The following is a 23,530-nucleotide window of genomic DNA, read 5'->3' on the forward strand; positions in this document are numbered from 1 at the left end:
TTCCCTTTTATCTTATCTATTCTCATATTTTTATCTTTGCCAGTCATAGTTTCTTCTTCACTTCCCCTCTCAGCTTATTGGTTCTCGCTTTAAGAATTCACCCGACATGCATTGTGCATCTTTTTTTATTTGTTTCATCATATTCTCTATTTCCCTTATCATACAAGTATTCCTAGCTTTGATTCCCCTGCCTTTCCCTCTTGTTGGAATGTATCTAGCCTGTATCTGAAGCATCTCTTCCTTAACAATCACGTTCTTGAGATGTGAGCATCGATAGCAAGGCCAGCATTTGTTGCCCATTCCTAATTACCTTTGATTTAGCAACTGACAAACAACCAAGGAATGCTTCCTAATGAAAATTAAATGCTAGACTAGACTTTCCACGATATGCCACCAGATTTTCAAACAAGTAGGCAAGGGATATGGATTATGTTCCATTAGAGCATCATAGGAGAGAATTTCTCCCCCATTGGGGGGGTTGTGCGGGGGCGAGCGTAGGCAGACGCGGACCCAGTCAGCACCTCCGATCAGGTCCATGCTGCCATTTTACATGGGCAGGCCAATTAAGGCCCGCCCAGCATGACATGCACCCAGAGGTGCTGTCCGGGCAGGGTGGGGGGGGTTCCCTGAGTCAGGAGTGTGCTCTTTCGCGCATGCGCACGAGAAAGCACAGAAATCTCCCTGAGGCACTGCGGTGCCCCAGGGAGATAAGTTTTAAGTTTTAAAAATTTTAATAAAGAGAAAAAAAATTCATGACATGTCCCCACATGTGACAGTGTCACATGAGTTGTGACATGTCAATGAACTTTAATGGAAAATCTATTTAATTTATAAACCCTTCATGAAACCTCATCCCGCCTGTGGATGAGTTTCCATGAAAAATGCAATGGTCACCTGGGCTCTTTGCCTGCCCGTCAACCTTAAGGTTGGACAAGCAGCTTTCTCAATAGGGTTAATTAGTTAATTAATAGTCTTAACAGGCCTTTGACAGTTCAGCGGGCATGCAGTTGAGTCAGCTGCATGCCTGCCGAACTGAAAATCTAAATGACGCGCGGTGACATTGGGACGCATGCCCAACATCACCCCACATCATTTTACGCCTCGGCGAGTGGGGCCCGCTCCCACTTGCCGAGCTGAAAATTCTCCCCATCGGCTTTTTTAACATTCTTTTATGGGGCCTGTGACTCTGTGAGGGCATTGCTAGCTTGGCCAGCATTTATTGCCCATCCCTAATTGTCCTTGAGAAGGTGATGGTGAGCCACCTCTGACTGGCCTCAGTGTCCCATTTTCTATCATTGTTATACCTATTTCACCTACTTTATGTTTTTGCCTGTATAGTGGTACTGCAGTAAAGGTGCAAATGGATTTAAAGGGGGAGACGTTGGTTAGCAACAGGCATAAACTAGACACAGAATTGCTCCATTTGCCAGAATAGGTAGCCCCAATAGAATTGGACCTGCAGAGAGGATACCAAAATTGGGTTGCTGAGATACCAGCAGGTTGTCCCCAGTTGGGTCTGGGAGGGGATGGGGTGCGGAGACAATCGAGATTGGGTTGAGCATGAGCTAACAACGCTCATTGGGACTTCTGTGGAGCCTTGTTCTACATTCAGTTAAGTATTCAGGTTAATGCATCTAAAGATTTAAGTGAAAGAACACTTACAGATGAAAGCTTGAAGCTGCAAAGGCACTGCCTCATCAGCATTAATAGTAAGCTAAGCAAAAAAACAGTGAAAGGGAGGTGATAAGTGGCAGTCATACCTAGTACAATATATTCTTGGAAGGCATGGCTGGCTCTTCCTATTTTACCTGACCTGAAAAAGCATTAAACTTTTTGCTTTCATTGGATGGGTGAATTTGCACTGACTGCCCTGGGTACCAACTTCCATTTCACTGCTACATCACCACTTCATTGAGGGCCTTCCTCATCAGTCAAACTTCCCGAAGCACCAGTCCAGCATTGGCATCTACGTAGTAGGGAGCTCTACTCTAAATCATTATTAGATTCAGAGGTTTCACTGCTTTATTCAAAATGACATTTTGTATTGTGGCTTGTTTTAAGTTGCTGCAGCATGTCATTTCCCAATCCCAAACAGTTCCTGATAAAGAGGCGTTTCTAACACCTGGAGCTTGCCCTCATCATTCAAATTGAGCTGACCCTGAAAACTATGGTGGGGTCAGCCTTTGTGATGCCAGGTGGATAAAGATGTCAAGCCCCCACATGCCTGGCTGGGATTGTGGCCCTACAGAATATTCAAACTTCAATGTTGAAAGTGGCAATTCCTAAATTCTTAATGAGCAATATGAAAATCCTTTGAAAGAATGAAAAATAATAAATGCAAATATTTATTTCTCACAGTGCTGAATTTGAAGTAAAAGATTCAGTCACAAAACTAATGAAACAATAACTAGTAACCTATTGCTTATGAATTTGCATTTTCTGTAAATATATAGGATTGATGCTATCAATATTCATTTGTTTCAAGATTTAATTGTAATAAGTACAATATTATGAAGCTGATTTGGTTACTTCAATTCCATAAAAGCTGAAGTTAATCTAAACATGTGAGACAATTAACACACTACACAAAACTTGTGTGTGACATCTTCCAAATGCTTAACAGTTATTGCCTTAAACAGCCATTCCTTTGGGTCTAGCAATTCACAAAGAAATGCAGATTCCCATTACATCCATCATAGTTTTAGCAATTAACCAAGAAAAAAAAATCTTTATATTGTCGATATTTGTTAGAAATCATCAAACGTGATTTTGGGGAAAGATTGTTTAACAACATCATTTAAATAATTTGAACCCACTTGCGTTTCCACAGCAAGTTTATGAAGCTTTATTCTGAGCTGAAAACTATACAAATGACTGAAAGAGTGACCATTTCTTTATTTTAAATTTTTCTCAGTAAATTTGGGAAAGCAATTCATTCATAATTAGAATGTGATCACAGTGGGTACCCAGAAAGTGGGAATTTTTTACTTTGAGCATCTGTGCTAATGTGCAGAATAAGAATATTCTGCACATTTTCAAGTACCACTTGTCCCACTCCTTAATAATTTTTACATCTTGTATTCATATGGGGTGTATTGTGAAGCTTTGTTTTGTACTGTTCAACAACACAATAAGCATCTTAATGTTACATAAGCCAGAATTTTACCAGCCCTTTGGAATGGACTGAAAGGTGGGAAGGCTGGCAAAACAGCATAGGAAGGCATGAGAGGAAGATGCTTGACATCTTCCCATTGCTGTGGCATTTTTAAAAATTAGTTCACTGGGTGTGTACATCGCTGGCTGGGCCAGCGTTTATTGCCCATCCCTAATTGCCCTTTTGCCAGCGGCAGGCAAGCAGGCAGATTGGCTGCCTGCCAGGAACCCAATTGAGCCACTTAAATAGCCAAATTAAGAGTAACTTCCCACCTCTGCAGGCAATTTGCCCACATCAGGAGGGCCCACTGCCACATGAGGAGACTGCCCAGTGAAACCTGGCAACCTCCCATCGAGGTCCAGGGTTTGGGGGCCCTCCTTTTTGTACATTTCATTAGCCATGCACCACAACTGCCCCACCCCCCAAAACTCCCCAGTCACTGGGGCCTGCCTGCCTGCCTGGTCCTGGTATCCCCCAATTCTACTTACCCCTCCAAGGGTGTCTCAGCCATTGAGATGCCCTCTCCTTGCAGCTACATTCTCAGCAATTACTGCAGTGACTGCTTGAGAAGCTGGCCTCCTGATTGGACCAGCAGCTTTGGGCAAGGTCCGCCATTCTTAATTAGGACAGCAGCCCTGGCAGCAGACATTTAATTGGCCAATGCCAGAAATATGCCTTCCCAGGTCCCATTGTCAGCCGAAGCGGGATCCTCTCATGCTTTAGGCCTGATGGCAGGACTTCTGCCACAGTGGAAAAACATAGGTTACAGTGTCCAAATTTTACTCAGTAATTTTGTTTGATTTGGAAATCAGCCTGTCACAAACATCCTACTGTGCGAATGTTTCAAACTAAATTTAAGAACTGGGGCACTGTGCATTAACAGAATTCTGGTCCTCTATAAGTAGCCACAATTGTACTTTTTTTCTTTATTCATAGCATTAGTGCTGAGGAACTATTCCAAGTAACAGACTTGGTTCCAATCCTGTTTACCATACAATTGCTTTGAAATAGTTCTGAATCTTCCAGTCAGCAGCAATGCTGCGCAGATTGTCACTGCCTGTGAAGACTTTCCCACTCTGAAGCTACTGCGCATTTCTTCTGGGATCTTCTGATCCCAGCTGAAGTAGAAATGCACAGCGCAGCATCTCCCTTCTAACTCCAGCGAGCAGTGTAGAGTCAGGGAAACAAGAGGACACATCCCCTTTCCACATCCACTAACTGCCACATTCTGGTATTTAAAGATCTAGGGCAGGATCTTCCGGTCGGCGAGCAGGGGCAGGGCCTGCCCTCCGACGCATAAAATGACACGGGGTGACGATGGGTGGAACTCCCAACGTCACCCTACATCATTTCCATTTTCAGGTCGGCGGAGGCGCAGTCGAGTCGGATGCGGCCTATTAAGGCCATTGGAAAATCATTAATGGAACTGCCCGTCCAACCTTAAGTTTGGTAGGCAGGGCTGGTGAAAAAACATGAAACCTCATCCACTGGCAGGATGAGGTTTCTTGAGTGTATTTAAATTTTAATTAAAGGTTTAAATAAAAGTTATGGACATGTCCCAACTCATGTGACACTGTCACATGAGGGGACATGGCAGGGAAAATTTTTAAACTCCTTTATTCGAAGTTGAAAATCTGAGCCGATCTCCCTGAGGCAGCACTTAGCCTTAGGGAGATCTGTGTGCTATTTCACATGCATGTGTGAAAGAGCGCACTCCCGACTCAGGGAATCCCCCCAACCCCCCGCCAGCCTGTATAGGGAGTGCATAGTGTTTCCTGGCGGAAGTCAATCTGGGCCGGCCTTAAGTGGCCCGCCCACGTATAATGGCGGCACGCCCCAACCGGGGGAGTCAATCAGGAACCCAACCGCTAGCGCCTGCTCCCTCCAACGGAAGGAGTCTTCCCCTCCAACGGAAGGTTAATTTTGCCCCTAGCCTTTTAATGAATGAGTGTGTGTTAATGAATGGACGAGTGAATGGGAGAGTGGATCAATGAGTGAGTGGGTAGGTGGTGGAGTTGGTAAATGGGTGAGCTGATAGGTGGGTAAAATGGGTAGGTGGGGAGTGGGTAGTTGGATCTGGTTGCTGGAAGGGGTAATTGGGTCTGGTCGAAGATGAATCATGGGGTAGTCGGAGGTAGTTATGTCGGGGGATGGTCAGGGAGAAATCAGGTACATCCGGAGGGTTAGTTAGGTCGGGAGTTAGTCACATCTGGTCAAGGGAATAATCGCGTTGTCAGGGGTGGCCGGGATGATGCATTGGCATAGGCGGAGGGTAGTCGGGTGGATTACCCAGTATTTTAGACCAAGTTTTAAACTAACATTTCCTGGGTAACTATGAAGCTAAGTTGCGTGAATCAAGCACAAGTCTCAGACTCATGCTCAGAATGGGAGACATTTACACAGGATACCGGCAGCAGGGGAATTCCCCATCAAATGTTTAAACTTCCAGGGCAACTTCCACATATGTCCGCATGTCAGGGCTTCTGCAAGATCCTGACGTCATCTTCCGTTGTATGTACAGTCTTCGACAATCTGGAGACCAGAAGATTTGAGCCATGGATTTCAAATCATTCACATTTTTGTGTGTTTGTGAATGCATTGCATTGTCAAACTAGCATTATTATTAATAACACAGATAAATAAATGTATTCAATTATTGCAGAGTCTGTTGGGTTTAGTAACGATAAGTTAAAATAGATGCCATGCAATTTGAAGTACTATGCTCAATAATTCAATAGTTAAGTTTGGAAAAGCAGTTTCTTTCAGCAGAGCTAATTATGTCAGCGTATGAGATATTTGAATTGGTTTGGCTTACTTTAAATCATACAACCTGTCCTGTGCAATATTCAGAACCTTTATTCTGGCTCAAATCCAGATTATATGTTATATTATTTTCCATTAATTTATTTAATTCTTGTCTGGAGCCACTGCATTCTATTTCTTTCTTTTTACCTTTAATTTTCAATATTTACATCATCCATTTAAAAAAGTCAGAGGCAGTTGATGTACTGTAGGCATTTTCAAATTGACCCCTGTTAAAGAAAGTTGACACAATCATAAATCTATTTATGGCCATAGAATTGTTCAGTTGTTCAATTCAGATGTGCTTATTGGATAAATAACTTTGTATAATCTAAACTTTAAATAACGTAGTTCCTAAATTAGCCCAAAACCTACGCTGAATTTTAGATAAAAAGAAATGTTCAAATTTGTTGTTGGAATACGTGTGTAATCTAAACATTCATTTTTATTTTTTGTTCCAGCACTGCCGCAACTGGGTATCAAGCTCTGAACCTCTGGACACACCAGTAGAATTCATGCTACCAGACTGTCCAAGAGTCTCTGCAGGTACTTATTTAGTCTTTTCAAAAAGTGTGAACAGATTGTTTCCTTAGAGAGAAAGTATATTCAGATGCATTGGGGCGTTTTAAATGTTGGAAAGATGTTTCAGTAGACTTACTGATGTTTCTTTTGCACCTCATTATTTTATGATATTAAACTGCTAAGTAAAGATAGCCAGGTGACTTGTGGAATTCTTCCACTTTATGACCTTGAACATGTGTTTCATTCACAGCATTAATGGGTAGTGTCACTCATAATCCACCATTATTCATAATGTCATTATAATGGAACATAAGAATGTGGCAAAGCATATGACAATAAAATGTATATGATACAATAATGTATTGATTAAATGGCAATTCAGTTGAATGTGCTTCACTTTAAGGCAAAAGGAACAATCAGCAACTGAATGGGCAAAAATAACTGTTGTTGAATTTCCATGAGGGTTCTCCCAATCACCCTCTGCTGAAGTTGACCCAAACAATCGGGAGAATCCCTAGAGAATTTTAATCCCACTGCAGCTTGTCATTGCCCTTCCCCAGCATCAGCATTGCTTTTGTCAGCTGGTAGAAAATAGATGTTTCCTGAAAATCGGAATAGTTATTGGCTTTCTCCCAAGTTGTTTTTTGGACAGGGATACTCACTCAGATATCCAAAACTGAAACTTGGGAGTAACATTTTTTAATCAGAGGTATAAGAAGTAAATTATACTTCTCCACTCTTTTAAAAAGTTGGCTAATTAGTCAAGAAATTTATATGCATCTTACTGCACCAATTTTAAAATAACTTGATATTTAAAACCTACCTTTAAATTATTCATAGCAGATGTTTTCAATTGATAACACTCACTCTAAGTCTGAGAATTTTTAGTTGCAAGTTGTGCTCCAAAATTTAAATACGTAATATAAGCTGGCACTTTACTGCAGTACTGAGGAAGTGCTGCATTGTTGTAGCTGTTGCCTTTTGATCGAGATGTTGAACCAATGCTCTGTCTGTCTGTTCTAGTGGATTGTAAAGACTTCATGGCAAAATTTGAGGAAGAGCATTTCAGTATTTTCTGCACCAAAAATCTATATCCAAATAGAACAGAATCATGGAGATGACATAAAACTATTTAGTGAGAAGATTTGTAACATTAACTTAATGTTTGTCTCAAAGTGTTGCCCAATTTTGTCTATGGTTGCCAAGTGGTAAACGTTAGAATCCTAGTGGAAAATTACTACCATATTATGTGGGAGACATCTCAAATTTGAATTCCAAGACCACAAAGTATAAATGTTTGTAGCTCAGGCAAAGCATGAGCATTTCCACAAAAGATTGATATGCACATAGAGAGTTCTAAAACAATGTGAAGCTACTCAAAGATGTTGAAAAGCACTATTATGTTAACACTACTACACAGCCCAGTCACCTCATTAATTGTCATAACTCAGCTGGCCATTGGTTTAAGATCTCACTATTTTGCTCCCCCTCCCCACCTCCAACTACCAGCTCTTGCAGCAGTCTGCCCATTGTGACTCTTACAATCCAAGCCTTTATATACACAATTGATTATTTATTTTGGTCCAAAGCAAAAAAAAAGTGCATTTTCTGAACTTAGAAAACGGATGATACAACATGAAGGCTAATTTATTTCAATGCAATATTATGTCACTAGCTTCCAAACTTAAATCTAAGTGCATTAAAACTGCCTCAGCTGACCCATGACCAGCTGAACCATAGTATTAACCCAGGTCAAATGAAGCTGAAGTTTGTCTTGACTGATTAGGTGTAAGTTCTATCAAGGATATTAATGAAAATTCCAATATTATTATGGCTGCCCTCAAAGGATTTTGCAGTAATTTTTATAAGATGCTTGTCAACCAATGCAATTCTTATTTTTCACTGATACTTATTGCAAATATCGCCAAGGCTACAAGGTTGATTGAGTAATGTGGTTACCTAATCAGTTAATGTGCCCTGGTGTGTAGTATCTACCGTCTGTCTGCTGCTGTTTGCTTAGAGAGGAACATCTTGTACCTTCAGAAAATATGTCTCAGGCTGGAGCAGAAAGCCTTATCGTTACTTTGTCGCATTCAAGCTCCTTTTTTGAGTAAAATGCAAGTTTTACATATGTAGTGAATAGGTTTAGATTGTGATTTAAAGTACTTAAATCAGAGTTTATTGTATACCTCTTTGTGTTCCATGACTGAATGCTCACATGATTATATCTCTGAAAGTTTTTCTATATGCTTCATACTTTAATTGTTAGCCCTACTCCAGTTGGTAGCAGCTTATGTGGATTACTCTGCATTATTTTCCTAATTTTAAATATCAGAGCTTACTACAGTAAAAGCTTCATTCTTCACTTTGTACTTCAAACCTGGTGTGGCCGCTGGTAATGAAGTTACAACTTAACATGTCATTAAATTTCCCTACAGCTAATTAGCTGATCGCCAAAACACTCTTTGGCCAGAATTTTTAGCTCAGCGCGTGGGTGGGTGACCAACATGCCCGCAGCATGAAATAAAGCGTGTTGACATGGGCCGAGGGTGCTGATGTGCACTCTGGCGATATTTGGCGTGTGATAAAGATGGAGGCGCGCCCGCCGTTAATTAAGTGGCCAGCAAAGGCCTTTGAGACACCAACTGTCTCAGAGTTTACATAGCCCGTATGATTTTCAGGCCATTGCACAGGCTAAACGGGCAGACGGGCAGGCCACAATTTCAAAAACCTCATCCACAGGCGGAATAAGAGGGGTCAGTGGGCTTGTAAATACAAGCGGTTTGTAGTTTAGGATATAACTTACTGCTGCTTGGTTGTGTGAACAGGACATCATCATTTGGCTTCAGAGCTCCATTGACAGAAATAAGAGGTGTCAGTTCAGGACTCTATTGTTTTCCAGGCCCCCGGAGGATTCATACCACTTGGGGCCTTCCAGGTATCAGACAACCTTCACTTACCCTGGTAATGGGGATTCTGGTCTCCACTGAAGGCACCTCCTCTGAGGAAGAAGAGCAGGCCAGAAGGGGGAGGAAGCCAGATGTCCCTATTCAGCCTCCAGGGGTGCGACCCTTGGGAGGAGAGGCGCAGGGCCAACAGGAAGTCCAAGGCGGAAGGGGCCGCAGAAGACGCCACTATCCTGCTGCCACTGTTTACAGACGGCGATGCAGCTACCTCAATATGTCTGACATGCAATGCCAAAGGATGCTCCGCCTCTCAAGGGAGACGGTGACCTTCATTTGTCAGAGGATCGGCTCTGAGATTAGATCCGACTGTGTGGGTGGACAACCCATGCCAGTGGTGCTGAAGGTCACAGTGGCCCTCAACTTCTATGCCTCCAGGGCTCAGTGGGGGACCTGTGTGGAGTCTCCCAATCAGCTGTCCACAGTTACTTCAAGCTCTGTTCAGCATGCATTGACTTTTGTTCATTACCGTACGGACAAGGCCAGCCAGGCAAAGTGAGCCAGAGGCTTTGATTTCTGGGTTCCCCCATGTCCAGGGTTCAATTGACTGTACACAAATGGCCATCAAGGCGCCAGCAGGTGAGTTGAGTGCCCTCGTCAACCTTAAGGGATTCCACTCCATGAACGTGCAGATAGTGTGTAACCATAGGATACAGATTCTGCAAGCTTGTGCAAGGTACCCTGGGAGTTCCCATGACTCTTACATCCTGAGATAGTCCCAGGCGGCAAGGCTCTTTAATGCTCCAGCCCGACTGGATGGATGGCTACTTGGTGACAAGAGCTATCCCCGCAAAAGGTGGCTCATGACGCCTCTCCGCCATCCAAGAACAGAGGCTGAGAAGCGGTACAATAGGAGCCATGCCTCTACAAGTGCTGTGGTAGAGAGAGCCATAGGCGTTCTCAAGATGCGCTTCTGATGCCTGGACCGTTCAGGGGGCGCACTGCAATATCCCCCAGATTGTGTGTCACTGATAGTCTTTGCATGTTGCGCTCTCCACAATCTGGCACTGGAAAGAGATGACGCAGTTGAGGAAGAACACTTTGACGCAGCTGCTCAGTCAACAGACAATGGGGAGAATTTTCCCTATGGCAGGTGGGGGCAGGCACAGAGCCAGTTGCCGCCCATGATTGGCTGCACGCTGGCATTTTACGTGGGCAGGCCAATTAAGGCCCGCCCAGCATAATGCGCAGCTAGTAGTGCTCAGTGCTACCTATGTGGGTGGGGGGAGGAAGGAGAGTTGGGCCAACGCTCTTTCGTGCATACGCTTGAAAGAGCGCAGCAATCTCCCTGAGCACAGAGCTGCCTCAGGTAGATTGAATGGGTTACAAAACTTTTTAATAAATAAACTAAAAATTTATTTAAACGTGCCCCCTTATGTGACAGTGTCACATGAGCTGAGACATGTTTGTGAAGTTTGGAAAATTTATTTATTTATTTTATAAAAGCTTCAGGAAATCTCATCCCACCCGTGAATGAGGTTTCCTGAAAAACGTGAATGCCGCATGAGCTCTTCGCCAGCTGCTCTGGACCTCCCTGCTCACCATTAATGGACGGACACCTAGTTGGGATACTGGGTGCTCAATTCATCTCTGACACTGACAGTGACCACCTAAGGGCATTGCCAGTGTGAGGGCTTGCCGGTCCAGGCGCACCCTCAGGAACCCCTGATTCAGCTCCTGAGCCTCTCCATGAGAGTTGCCGCTCTCTACATGGAGAAGGCATTGCGCTTGGCCCATGAGCATCAACGCATTGCTCGTGCTCCACAAGGACTCTTCCACAATGGAGACCATGGCACACATTCCCTCAAGTATCTCTGCCAGATCCTGCCACACACCCTGCTGTATGTCCAGCATCTGCTGCATCATGGACAACTCCAGATGCACATCATCAGCCATCGACTGAGCATTGTACTGGTCCCCAGCTGTCCTCTGATTGCCGGCACCCTGGGCACACTCTGTCTCTGCCTGCATTTCAAGCGAGTGTGAAGTGCCCTCACCAATGTGCACCGAGATAGTAGTCGGTGATCTAATGCCCACTGAGGTGCTGGTATCTGAGCTGGTGCCTGCTTGAGAGAGCGGATGTGACCCAGGTGTGTTCTGATCAGTGTTGACCTCAGGGGTCGGGGTGGGCCTTCAGGCTCCTCATCCTGAAGGGCTGGTGGTGAGTCTAAAAGGAACAACATGGACATGTCATTAGTTGAAGTCGTCACACTTACTGTGCATGCCTGGCAGCCTCATGAGACAGAGATTGGGGTGCCCTCGTCTTTCAATTATCAATTTGGAAACTACAGTGGAATGGTTGCAATTACCGACATTCTCACCGGCTTGACCTAGGTGCATGGCGCCTCTCCAGCTCCAGGGCGTCCTGCTCATAGCAAGTGAGGATTAGTAGGTGTGGCGGTCTCCTGCCAGTATACGACATCTCTACATTGTTATGGGATGTTTTCTCCTGAAAGGACAGAGGAGCATTGAATAGTCCACTCTCTACCTGCAGCTCCATTGCAACCTGACCAACCCTACCTGAGGAATACCTCGCAGGGCTCAGCCAATTTGTGACTCTAGAGCTTCAAGGCATTCAGTCAGGGCTCACCCCTTGCTCAGATGCTGACACATTGACATTTGCCACTCACACTATAACACTTCTGAGGTCCACAGGGGAATGGGCTCTGCAAAGTGACCAATGCCAACACGGTACTCACCCTTCCAGATCGCAGGAGATCGTTGAAGCGCTTCCGGCACTGCATCCATGTGCGCCCCACCACATCATGGCTGCTGACCCTAGATGCCACCTCTTACCAGGCCTAGTTGGTGAAGTAGGGTGGCCTCCTCCTCCTCCCATCGCTGGGGACAAGAGTTTCTCTCCGGCAGACATTGAGCACCCACCCCTGCCTGCCCATTTGCGCTCATTCCGCAGCCGCATCTTATGCTGCGCGGGCATTAATTAGCCCGCCCACGTAAAATTATGGTGCGCTGCCAGTCACGGGCAGCGGTCGGCTTCATGACCGCCCCTGCCAAGGGTAAAATTCTGCCCTTTGATATGTTGACAAATGCATACAAGTTCCTATTTCAATTATATGAAAAATGCTGTTGTGTCAGCTATTGAAGGAACCAGATTTTATACTGCAGTTTGGAAAATTGATCCAGACTTAGTCCAGTTCATTTACAGTGAAATATAGATAATATATCAGCAATATCTCCAAATCACAAGAAAATGGTTGCCTTTGATGATTAGTAGAAACAGTTTAGATTTATTTAATGCAATGAATAAATAAAACAATTCCTTTTGTTCTATATGTTTATTTCACAGTATTTTCTCTGCCTCACTCCTCCATAACTCTAGTCCCTTCAACCCCACCCCAACCAGAAACTCTCCATCCCTCTGACTAGTATCTTATCAATCCCCTTCCTTCATCCCATCATTGGTGGCAGTGCCTTCACATAGAATTCTCTCTCTAAACTCCTCCCCCTCTTCCATTAAGGCCTTCCTTAAGATACACTTCTTATTAAACTGTATGTTGCCTCACCTAATATATTCTTCTCTGGCTTTGAGTCAATTTTAGTCTGATTGCTCCTCTTTGTATTGCCATGGGACATTTTCTTTGTTAAGTGTGCTGTACAAATGCAAATTGTTGTTACTGTTGCAGAACATATTCTGCACTATGTTAATGTTTTATCGTCCTGTTACATCCTGCTAATATTAAAAGACATATACTATTGCTGGCATTTTGGATGTTTAGCCCCATGTGTGGAGCAACTAGAGGATAACACGTTTTGAATGATATCATCCTTAAGTATCTATTGGTTATCTATGGAGCATGTATGCATGCTTCATGTTACAGTGTTTGTAACTACTTACATTGTTTAGATTATGACCGTCCAAGTATTCTGCCAAAGATTCGCAGTGTTCCAATTATTTTGCATTCCTATGAAATTGCGGTTACTCTCAGTCCTTGGTGTTCTGATTTAGGATTTAACTACAAGCAATCCAGCAGCACTAAAGATATGCTATCTAAGCTTCTAACAGGCCAAGCCATGAGAATAGGAAATATGAGGAGAGATTTTCCTAGGTCTGCACCAAGGCACACTGAATTGCACAGTGTATATCGAAAAACGAGTATGTAAAGAACTCCATCTGATTTTTCTCCCTTAACACCCGCGTAAAACGTATAGACCATAGAAACAGGAGTAGACCATTTCACCCCTTGATACCACCATTTAGTGAGGTGAGGGCTAACTCCATCCTCCATCCATCCACTTTGGTTCCATATATTTCTACCCTTGACGGGCGAAGATCAGTCAATCTCAGGTTTAAAATTATTAATTGAACTAGCATGTACTGCATTTTTAGGAGAGAGTTCCACACTTCTACCGTCTTTTGTGTGAAGAAATGTTTCCCAACCTCTCTACTGAACAGCTGGGCTATAGTTTTAACGTTACTTCCTCACCCAGCTTAAAAAAATCCCTCAAATTACCCTGTTCAATTCATTTCAAAATCCTAAAAACCTCAGTCAAACCATCCCTTAACTTCTATATTCCAGGGAATGCAAGCCTAGTGAATGCAATTCCTCCTCATAATTTAACCCTTGAGCCTGGTTATGTGCTGGGGAATCTGCACTACATTCCTTTCAAGGCCAGCATATTCTTTCTGAGGTGCAGTGCCCTGAACTTTACATGGTGTTCCAGATATGGTCTAATCAGGGCTCTGTAAAGCTGTAGCAAAACTTTCTTCCCTTTGTTTTCTAACTCTCTAGTCACCTCCACCACTGAAGGTGGGTGGATTTGTTTTCATCCTGTTTGCTAATCTGTTTGTAAATAGTACATCTCAAAAACTAAGGGATAGGTTTCAATGAAACGTGATGTACAGACTAGGCATGGCCCAATAACTAATTAGTTTTGCATGTGCCGTTCCAGATCCTAGATTTTTTAAAAGATCTATTGACATTGGGAGATAAGACAAATTGACTTTTTTTTTAAGAATGTTGTGGGTTGTTTTATTTAGAATGTTATGGATTGTTCTGGAATGGTGTGAATTGTCTCAGCTGCTGTGGTGGAATTTGTTACAGTTTATCAAAATATGAGCAGAGCTTTCAGAGTAAGTTGTTGGGTGTGAATTGAATGAAACCTCCTCAGTGAGATGGAAGCTCTTAATAAAAATATTTTTTTCAGCTTTATAGTTGCAGAGCATCAACCTGCAGGGAAAGGACTCCAAGGAGAGCTACACAATCATAATAACGTGAAGTTATCACAGCGTGGTGGAGCAATGTGCTCCACTGAGTCCCATCATGTTATTAATGCAAACATTCCATTAGCTTTTTTGATTTTTTTTTGTACTTGATTGCTAGATTTTAATGAGCAATAAGCATTAACCCCTAAATCTTTTTGGACCTCCACAGTTTCTAGCTTTTACTATTGAGAAAGTAAATGTTTATTTTTCAAATATTTATTGCTTCACTATTTCTGGTGGGACATCCAACGTCCTAAAAACTCTCTCTGCAAGGGATGACTTCTGACAACCTCCATTGTTATTTTGTTAATCTTAAAATTAGCCCCTGTAGTTATTAGCTAACCAACTAACCAGTACAAATAGTTCCTCCCTATTTAGCTTATCAAATTCCTTAATAACTTTGCACATCTCTGTCAGATTTTTTAACCTTCATTCTGATAAAAAAAAGCCCTATTTTCTCCAATGTCTCATCATAAGTAAGCAGGGGAATTTTAACCCCAAAAATAGGTGGGTTTGTGTCAGGTGGGAAGTAAAAATGTAAAAAGCTGAATCCAACCTGCCTTGAACCCGCGCATTTCTGTTTTCTAACATGAGCGGAAAGAGGGCTGAGTTACCAACCCACTGCTAGGAGGCAGGTCACTCATTTAAATATTTTAAAGAAGTTTCAGGCATAGGATTTTTTTTTTCTTCCAGCTTTAATGCTGGACACTGGATCTCAACCCAGCAGCTAAGGAGAGGCAAGGAACAGGTAAGTGCTTTTCCAAAACTGCTTATAGGTCAGCAAAAGCAGGAGTGCTTCTCCTAGCCTCCTCAAACTAACCTGTTAACCTCCCCAGCGATTAGAACCCCACCCACCCCCACCCCACACAATCCATTGCCTTCCAATGTCTTCCATAATCATCAGTCACCTCTTAGACTCTCCCTCAACCAGTTCCCTGTGATCTCCTCCCCTCCTCCTGAGATCTGTCTGGCCATCCCATTAATTTCCTCCAGATCTCTACAAATTTCCCTCATCAATGTCTCTTTCTTGCCGGTCCTCATTTATGTGCCACATCCGATCTCTCCAACTTCATCGTCAATGCCCCACCCCCGACCTCTGATTACACACAGACACACACACACACACACACACACACACACACACACACACACACACACACACACACACACACACACACACACAGGTCCTGGACCACAAAATTGACCTCACCTGTACCCTCCCTACCTCTCTTTTAATATTTAATATGCTTTGATCTACCTCAGCTTTAAATCAGATCATTAGCCATGGCAGAAAATTGCAATTTGCAACACACTGGAATGAATTTTCTCACCTTAGATTTTTTCTGGACGGTGGGACCATTTTCAGATTGTAAACCACTGCAGTAGGGGGACTGCTGGTACAGTCTTCCAATAGGCATCCAATTAAGAAGGCACCTCTGCGATCACTGTCCAATTAGAGACAGCCGGTGGCTTGAGGAGGCTGGAGGGTGATTCAGCATGTGTGATTGCAAGGCTGCTGGTTGCCTTCACGTGTCTAAATTGAGTGCGGCTGAGGTAAATGGGACAAAACTTAGGTGTGAAACAGCTGGAGGAAACAGCAGACACTTCTTCACTACCAGTACAATCCAAGGACAACAGTATCCAGGAGATAATCAGGCAATTGTAAACCTATGCCTGCAGATGCCAATTTGCGCCTTTAACGTGAGATTAAATGTTATTTTCATGGCGCACATGGCTGAAGACAATGTGGGGGCCTCATGTATCACTGGCAAAATTCCATTGCGCCTGGAAATGCCTGTGAATTGATTCATTAACAGCCTCAACCGGCTTTCTCCTGCTGCAGTCCAGGTTGCCTTCAGTGCACAGAAGCTGCGCCCTGGTCAGGAGGAAGAGGCAGAACCACATTGGCATTGCTGGCCAACACCTTTTTATTTCTAATCTCACCCCCCACCCCCAGCTTTCCAACCACACCCCCACCTCCAAACTTGTTTCCAGCGGCCTGGTAAAACTCCCCCATTGTAGCTGTGCACAAACACTAAAGTAAACTTGTGTGAATTTATTTAAGTAGTGGAAAAACCATGTTAGATTTAGATTTAATTTGTTGTGTATTGTAATTCTAAGCTGGTTGAGGCCAGTCATCATTATTGTAATGAAGAGTTACCATGTTATCTTGCTATTTCTTGAAATCCCTGCTTTATCTCTGACACAATATGAATTACTGAATCGTGTACTGGTTTATTTACTATTTCCTCCTGGATACTGCCGCTTTTTGTTTGTTTTATTCTCAGTGGAGATGAGTTCTTCCACTATTTACAAAAATTTGTTCTGTAATGTAATTGCAACTGCACCAATGACATATGCTATTGGAACCTTTCATGCACTCACTAAGTACCCATAAGACCTGGACACCAGCAGTTTCTTAAATGGAACTTTAAGATCTGTGGTAGCTATTTTTAAATAATCTCCAGATGGTTTGACATAATCAAGATTCTATTGCCAAGTATAGTTAGAATTTTTTATGCTATTGCAACATTTGGTAGCTCAGAATCTTTTCAGTACACGATTGATATTAGTAAAATTTAAAAAGTCCCTTGTTTCACTCCAATTTGAATTACAGTACCTTTTATGCATTATATTTTTTATTTAAACTCCATGTAGTGTGCTATCAACAATTCAATTTTTTATCTCAATCTGCAAGCAACCTTCCTGGCCCTAGTGCACCATGAGACAATAATTAGTGAAGCTAACATCACATATGCAACTGTAGTATGTTCAGCTAGGTCACCGTCAGATTTAAGGGTCTTAACAGGTTGAGGTTGAAGGGCAATCTCTCCTTGTTTAATCTGACGCAATGTCTGCTGAGATTTGCCAAAATCTTCAGTGACCTCCGACCTTAAGGTGTTATACTCCCTTTTTTTTATTCCCTTCTGTTTCAATGCCCATGAGGCTTTGTGTACAACTCATTTGAGAGTTCATGTAAAACTATGCACAGATGATCAACTTTCTATTACAGAGAGTTAAACCTCTTTGACATTTTTGTCTGTCACCACGAGATTTTTAAATGATGTCAAGCAACCATTTCATTTGCTATTGTGTGTGCATTCAACATATTTGTGCCAGTTCAAACAAAATTGCCTGGATTTTTTTAATGAAAATATATAGTTATGAAATGCCTAAAGGAAAACATACACAATTGGATTAGCTTTTCGGTTTCTGTGCCTGATAGTAAACAGATATTAAAATACTGCCCCCCTCCACTGGCAGAAGTAATGGTTCTCACTAGACCCTGAAAGCCCTGAGAAAATGTGATCTGTAACCTAGCCCCAAGTATCAGAAGTGCAGAATACAGTGTTTAGATCATGGCTGAACTGTACCTCATATCCATTTATTCACCTTTGGTCCAAATCCCTACATACAATACCTAATAAAAATCAAATCCCAGTCTTCAAAATTTCAAGTAACTCACGTTACTCGAAAGACAAGTAACTCACCTCCTGATTCCCCAAGCCTTATCCACAAGTCAGGAGTGTGATAGAATACTCCCCACTTGCCTGGATGAGTGCAGCTCCCACAACACTCAAGAAGCTTGACACCATCCAGGACAAAGCAGCCCGCTTGATTGCCACCACATCCACGAACATTCACTCCCTCCACCACCAACAGACAGTAGCAGCAGTGTGTACCATCAACAAGATGCACTGCAGGATTTCACCAAGGGTCCTTAGACAGCAACTCCCAAACCGCTACCATCTAGAAGGACAAGGGCAGCAGATAGATGGGAACACCACCACCTGGAAGTTCCCCTCCAAATCACTCACCATCCTGACTTGGAAATATATCGTTGTTCCTTCACTGTTGCTGGGTCAAAATCCTGGAACTCCCTAACAGCACTGTGGGTGTACCTACACCACATGGACTGCAGCGGTTCAAGAAGGCAGCTCACCACCACTTTCTGAAGGGCCACTGGGGATGGGCAATAGATGCTGGGCCAGCCAGTGAGGCCCACATCCCGTGAATGAATTAAAAAAATTTGATCCAATATCCATTGCTATCGGGGGGGGGGAAGTTATAGGTGCTCCTATCATTTTATGTGATAAAATGCTTCCTGGTTTTAGTTCGAAGAGGCTTAATTTTTAAGATTATGCCCCTTGTTCTGGATTATCCCACCAACAAAAATTGTTTCCTGTATCAAGCCTATTGAATTGCTTTATCATTCTAAGCAACTTGATCAAATCATCCCTCAACTATTCATGTCTCAAAGAAATACAAACCCCTACTCCTCAACCCCCTCCTGTGGCACCACCCCATGCCCACGCAAAAGATGCAACACCTGCCCCTTCACTTCCTCTCTCCTCACCGTCCAGGGGCCCAAACACTCCTTTCAAGTGAAGCAGCATTTCACTTGCATTTCCCCCAACTTAGTCTACTGCATTCGTTGCTCCCAATGTGGTCTCCTCTACATTGGAGAGACCAAACATAAACTGGGCGACCGCTTTGCAGAACACCTGCGGTCTGTCCGCAAGAATGACCCAAACCTCCCTGTCGCTTGCCATTTTAACACTCCACCCTGCTCTCTTGCCTACATGTCTGTCCTTGGCTTGCTGCATTGTTCCAGTGAAGCCCAACGCAAACTGGAGGAACAACACCTCATCTTCCGACTAGGCACTTTACAACCTTCCGGACTGAATATTGAATTCAACAACTTTAGGTCTTGAGCTCCCTCCTCTATCCCCACCCCCTTTCTGTTTCCCCCTTCCTTTTTTTCCCAATAAATTATATAGATTTTTCTTTTCCCACCTATTTCCATTATTTTTAAATATTTTAAAATCTTTTATGCTCCTTCCACCCCCACTAGAGCTATACCTTGAGTGCCCTACCATCCATTCTTAATTAGCACATTCGTTTAGATAATATCACCAACTTTAACACCTATGTGTTCTTTTGTTCTATTGTTGTTGACATCTTTTGATGATCTGCTTCTATCACTGTTTGTTTGTCCCTACAACCACACCACCCCCCTCCACTTCTCTCTCTCTCTCTCTCTCTCCGCCCCGCCCCCCCCCACAACACACCTTAAACCAGCTTATATTTCAACTCTTTCTTGGACTCGAACTCAAGTTTTGTCGAAGGGTCATGAGGACTCGAAACGTCAACTCTTTTCTTCTCTGCCGATGCTGCCAGACCTGCTGAGTTTTTCCAGGTAATTCTGTTTTTGTTTTGGATTTCCAGCATCCGCAGTTTTTTTGTTTTTAATACAAACCAAGTGTTTGTGACTTGTCTGCATAATTTAATCCTTTAAACAGTGTATTATTCTGGTAAATCTGCAATCTGCCCCCTCCAAGGCCAGTTGAGGTACGATGCTGTTACTGACAAGGGAGAGATGATAGGGATGATCCCCCATTTTTTCACCTCTCGACTGACCAAAGACAGCATGTTTGTATGAAGGAAAAATGTTAAAACCCCCCAAGTGTTGTAACTGCCAGGAACAGACAAATGACAGGTTTTCTTGTAAATTTGAAAAGAAAGATCAATGTTTATTATTCAACACCTGAATATATACACAAGCATACCCACTTGCACAATCATACAGACACAGACAAGAAAAGAATGGCGATAACAAAAGGTAATATGCATTTAGGTCTTAAAAGTTCAAAAGTTCTGTCACATTTCCTTTTCCCTGGATGAAGCCTTGAAAACCTTGCAGGCCTGTAATACTTTTGATCACTGGGGAAACAAATGTGGAGGTTTAGGAAGACGGATTCACTGTGGTTTATTGCTTGCAAGAGTAGATTTCTTTTGTTCCACTCCAATCGAGGTGCAATCAAAGCCCTGTTCAGTTGCTCAAATGGAGAGATCAAGGCCAACCTGATGTCTCTGTCTACTGATTGTTCTTAGGCAGGGTCTTGCTCCTTCATTGGTTTGGATGTTTCTTCCTTTCTGCTCCAAGATTTAAATCTCCTTATTAGAAAGATAGGTCTGAATCTTGCGTTTTGAAGTCCGGTGTGTGCCCGACCCGAAAGCACGTAAAATTGGATGAAAAGACGTCGGGCATGCATCCCAGCATCATCGCGCATGCATGCATGCAATATTGAGGTCGGTGGGCCCGTGCAGGAGTCAGAGCAGCACCCACTGACAATTAAAGGGCCAATTAAGGTAATTAACAAGGCTATTGACTGCGATTTTATATTGCCCCTGCAATTTTTAGTTCATTGCGCGGGCAAAACAGGTGGGCAGAAATTATGTTTTAATCATTTCCTCATCCACAGGTGGGAAAAAAGGCCCCCGGAGCAGCAGCACTTTCTCTGTCATTGTACTCACACAGCAACGAGGTGGCAAAATTGTCCTAGAGTTTCTTTGCATTTCGCTTGATTGTGAAGCCTGCCCTTCAGCATCTCAGGTCCTCATCTTCCCTGGAAGGTTCCCCTGAGTTTTACAGCACAGTGCTCCTTCATTTTCAAGACACTGCTCCTTTGCATCCCATCTAATGGGGATAGTGTATTCTGCTGGTGGAACCTCCCCTGAGCAGGAAGAGATGGGCAGGAGGGAGAAGGGGCCAGGTGAGCGCGGGCAGCATCCCAGGACAGACCTTTAATAGGAGAGGCACGGGCTCAATTGGTGCAGGGCCAGGAGGAAAGGCCAAGGCAAGAGGGCATGCTGAAGATGCCATTACCCAGCAGCTAGCGTGTTCAGGCAGTGCTCCAACTACCTCCAGATGTTCGAGGTCCAGTGCCACAGGAGACTCCGCCACTCCAGGGACACAGTGACAGCAATATGTCACATGGTATGTTGGGAGATCGCCTCCAACAGCATGGGTAGACACCCCATGCCGGTGGCTTTGAAGGTCACAGTGGCCTTCAACTTCTATTCCTCCGGTTCTTTTCAGGGCTCAGTGGGGCTTCTGTGCAGCATTTCTCAATCAGCTGCACACAGTTGTATCAAGCTGATGCTATTTGACTGATGCTATTTTAAGACACATCCACATGTTCATCCACTTCCGGACAGACAAGATGAGCCAGGCAGAGAGAGCATGAGGGTTCGCTGCGATGGCTGGGTTCCCCTGTGTCCAAGGTGTAATAGATTGCACTCATGCGGCCATCAAGGCGCCAGCAGGTGAGCTGGGAGCTTTCGTAAACAGAAAGGGGCTCCACTCAATGAATGTTCAGATCATCTGTGATCACAGGACACAGATTCTCCAAGTTTGTGCCCTTCACCCTGGGAGCTCACACACTACTTACATCTTGCACAGGTACCAAGGCTGTTCATGGCTCATGCACGAGTGGATGGATGGCTCCTAGTTGACGAGGGATAGCCTTTGAACGGGTGGCTGATGACCCTACTCTGTCACCCAAGAACTGAGGCCAAGGAGAGATATGATAGGAGTCATGCCTCCACAAGGACAGAGGTGGAGAGGACCAATGGGCTGTTGAAGAGCATTGCAGTATCCTCCAGAGCATGTCTCCATCATAGCTATCGCATGCTGTGCTCTGCACAACCTGGCTCTATCAAATAGGGACTCACTGGAGGCTGAGGAAAGCGCGGCAGCTCCACAGGGAGGATGACTCAAGTGATGGCTCAGACGAAGAGCCTGGGGAGGTGCAGGGTGAGGACCTTGAGGCAGAGGACAGGAACCTTCATGGAGGTAGGGACACCAGGGATGCTTTGATCCAGTGAACCTTCAGATAGGCATCCAAGGCATCGATGCCTTGTCAAGCTAATGGCACGGTCTCCTTTGCTAACCTTTGGGAGAGGCGGTGACATAGTGGTATTGTCACTGGACTGGTTCCGCAGGTAATGCACAATGGTGAGGGCACATCACATGAGGAGCTGGCAGAGACAGAGAGGTCCCAGGCAGCCAGCAGTGGGAGCACAGCTGGAGACCAGGACCATGCTGTCTCTGAACCAGAGACCCAGGGTGATGCTCTGGGGACCCGGATTCGAATCCCACCATCACAGATGGTGGAATTTGAATTCAATAAATATCTGGAATTAAAAGTCTAATGATGACCATGAAACCATTGTTGATTGTCCTGAAAATGCACCTGGTTCACTAATGTTCTTTAGGGAAGGCAGTCTGCTGTCCTAACCTGGTCTGGCATACGTGTGACTCCAGACCAACAGCAATATGATTGACTCTTAAAAATACCTCTGAACAAGGGCAATTAGGGATGGGCAATAAATGCTGGCCTAGCCAACAAAACCTACATCCCATGAACAAATAAAAAAAACAATCAATAAATGAGAATCCAACCCAGTTCGCCAGCAGCACATAATGCCATACTTTTACAAGTCTGTGCTGCATCTGGCACCTATTCATACCATCCAGCCAACTCAGCCCATTTAAGTTTATGTTACTTCACATGGACAAAGAAAGAACAAAGTGTCCATCCCTATCACAGACGTCAAAATAATTAACGCAAATAATGTCAGGCACATTTATGGTCAATGGTCTCTCTGGCTATGATAGTTCAGTTTCCGATGAGATGAGCCCATTATGTTTCCAGTTTCCACCACACAAGTATCTGTCACCTGCACTATTAACTACATCCGAGACCCCCACCTCACCATGACCGGAGGAGGGAGTTGGCCGTTGGCATTTCACCTCTAGTTCATGCTTCATGGGGATGCACAGATTTGGCACTCCTCCACCCGTTCTGTGGCGCTTCACAGCATTATGACTGCTCTTCTCCTGACAGGGAAAAATAGAAAGCCGCATTATTGCTCCTTCTCCCTGAAGGTCCTTTCTTGGTTACCCGCCCCCGTTCTCCCACCCGGACATTAGGTAGGCCGTGTCACTGTGGCACATCTCATCCTGCAATGCGCTGAGGCCAGTTGTGCTGACATCTCACCCTTGGCAGGGCAGGCTTC

General features: G+C 44.0%; 1 protein-coding gene across 10 annotated transcripts in view; it reads left to right on the forward strand.

Annotated features, from left to right (window-relative positions):
- Positions 1–23,530, forward strand: part of fam172a (family with sequence similarity 172 member A) — a 684,886-nt gene that overhangs the window by 470,922 nt on the left and 190,434 nt on the right. For all 10 annotated transcript variants that reach the window (XR_005942765.1, XR_005942766.1, XM_041185659.1 and 7 more), the window contains one exon: positions 6,418–6,502. Coding sequence is in view for 8 of the 10 variants with exons in the window: in XM_041185659.1 (XP_041041593.1) it covers positions 6,418–6,502 (85 nt within the window). In the remaining 2 variants the exon portion in view is untranslated. The remainder of the gene's footprint in view (positions 1–6,417; positions 6,503–23,530) is intronic.

This window comes from Carcharodon carcharias, chromosome 4, assembly GCF_017639515.1.
Source record: "Carcharodon carcharias isolate sCarCar2 chromosome 4, sCarCar2.pri, whole genome shotgun sequence".
In the NCBI taxonomy this organism is placed as follows: domain Eukaryota; kingdom Metazoa; phylum Chordata; class Chondrichthyes; order Lamniformes; family Lamnidae; genus Carcharodon; species Carcharodon carcharias.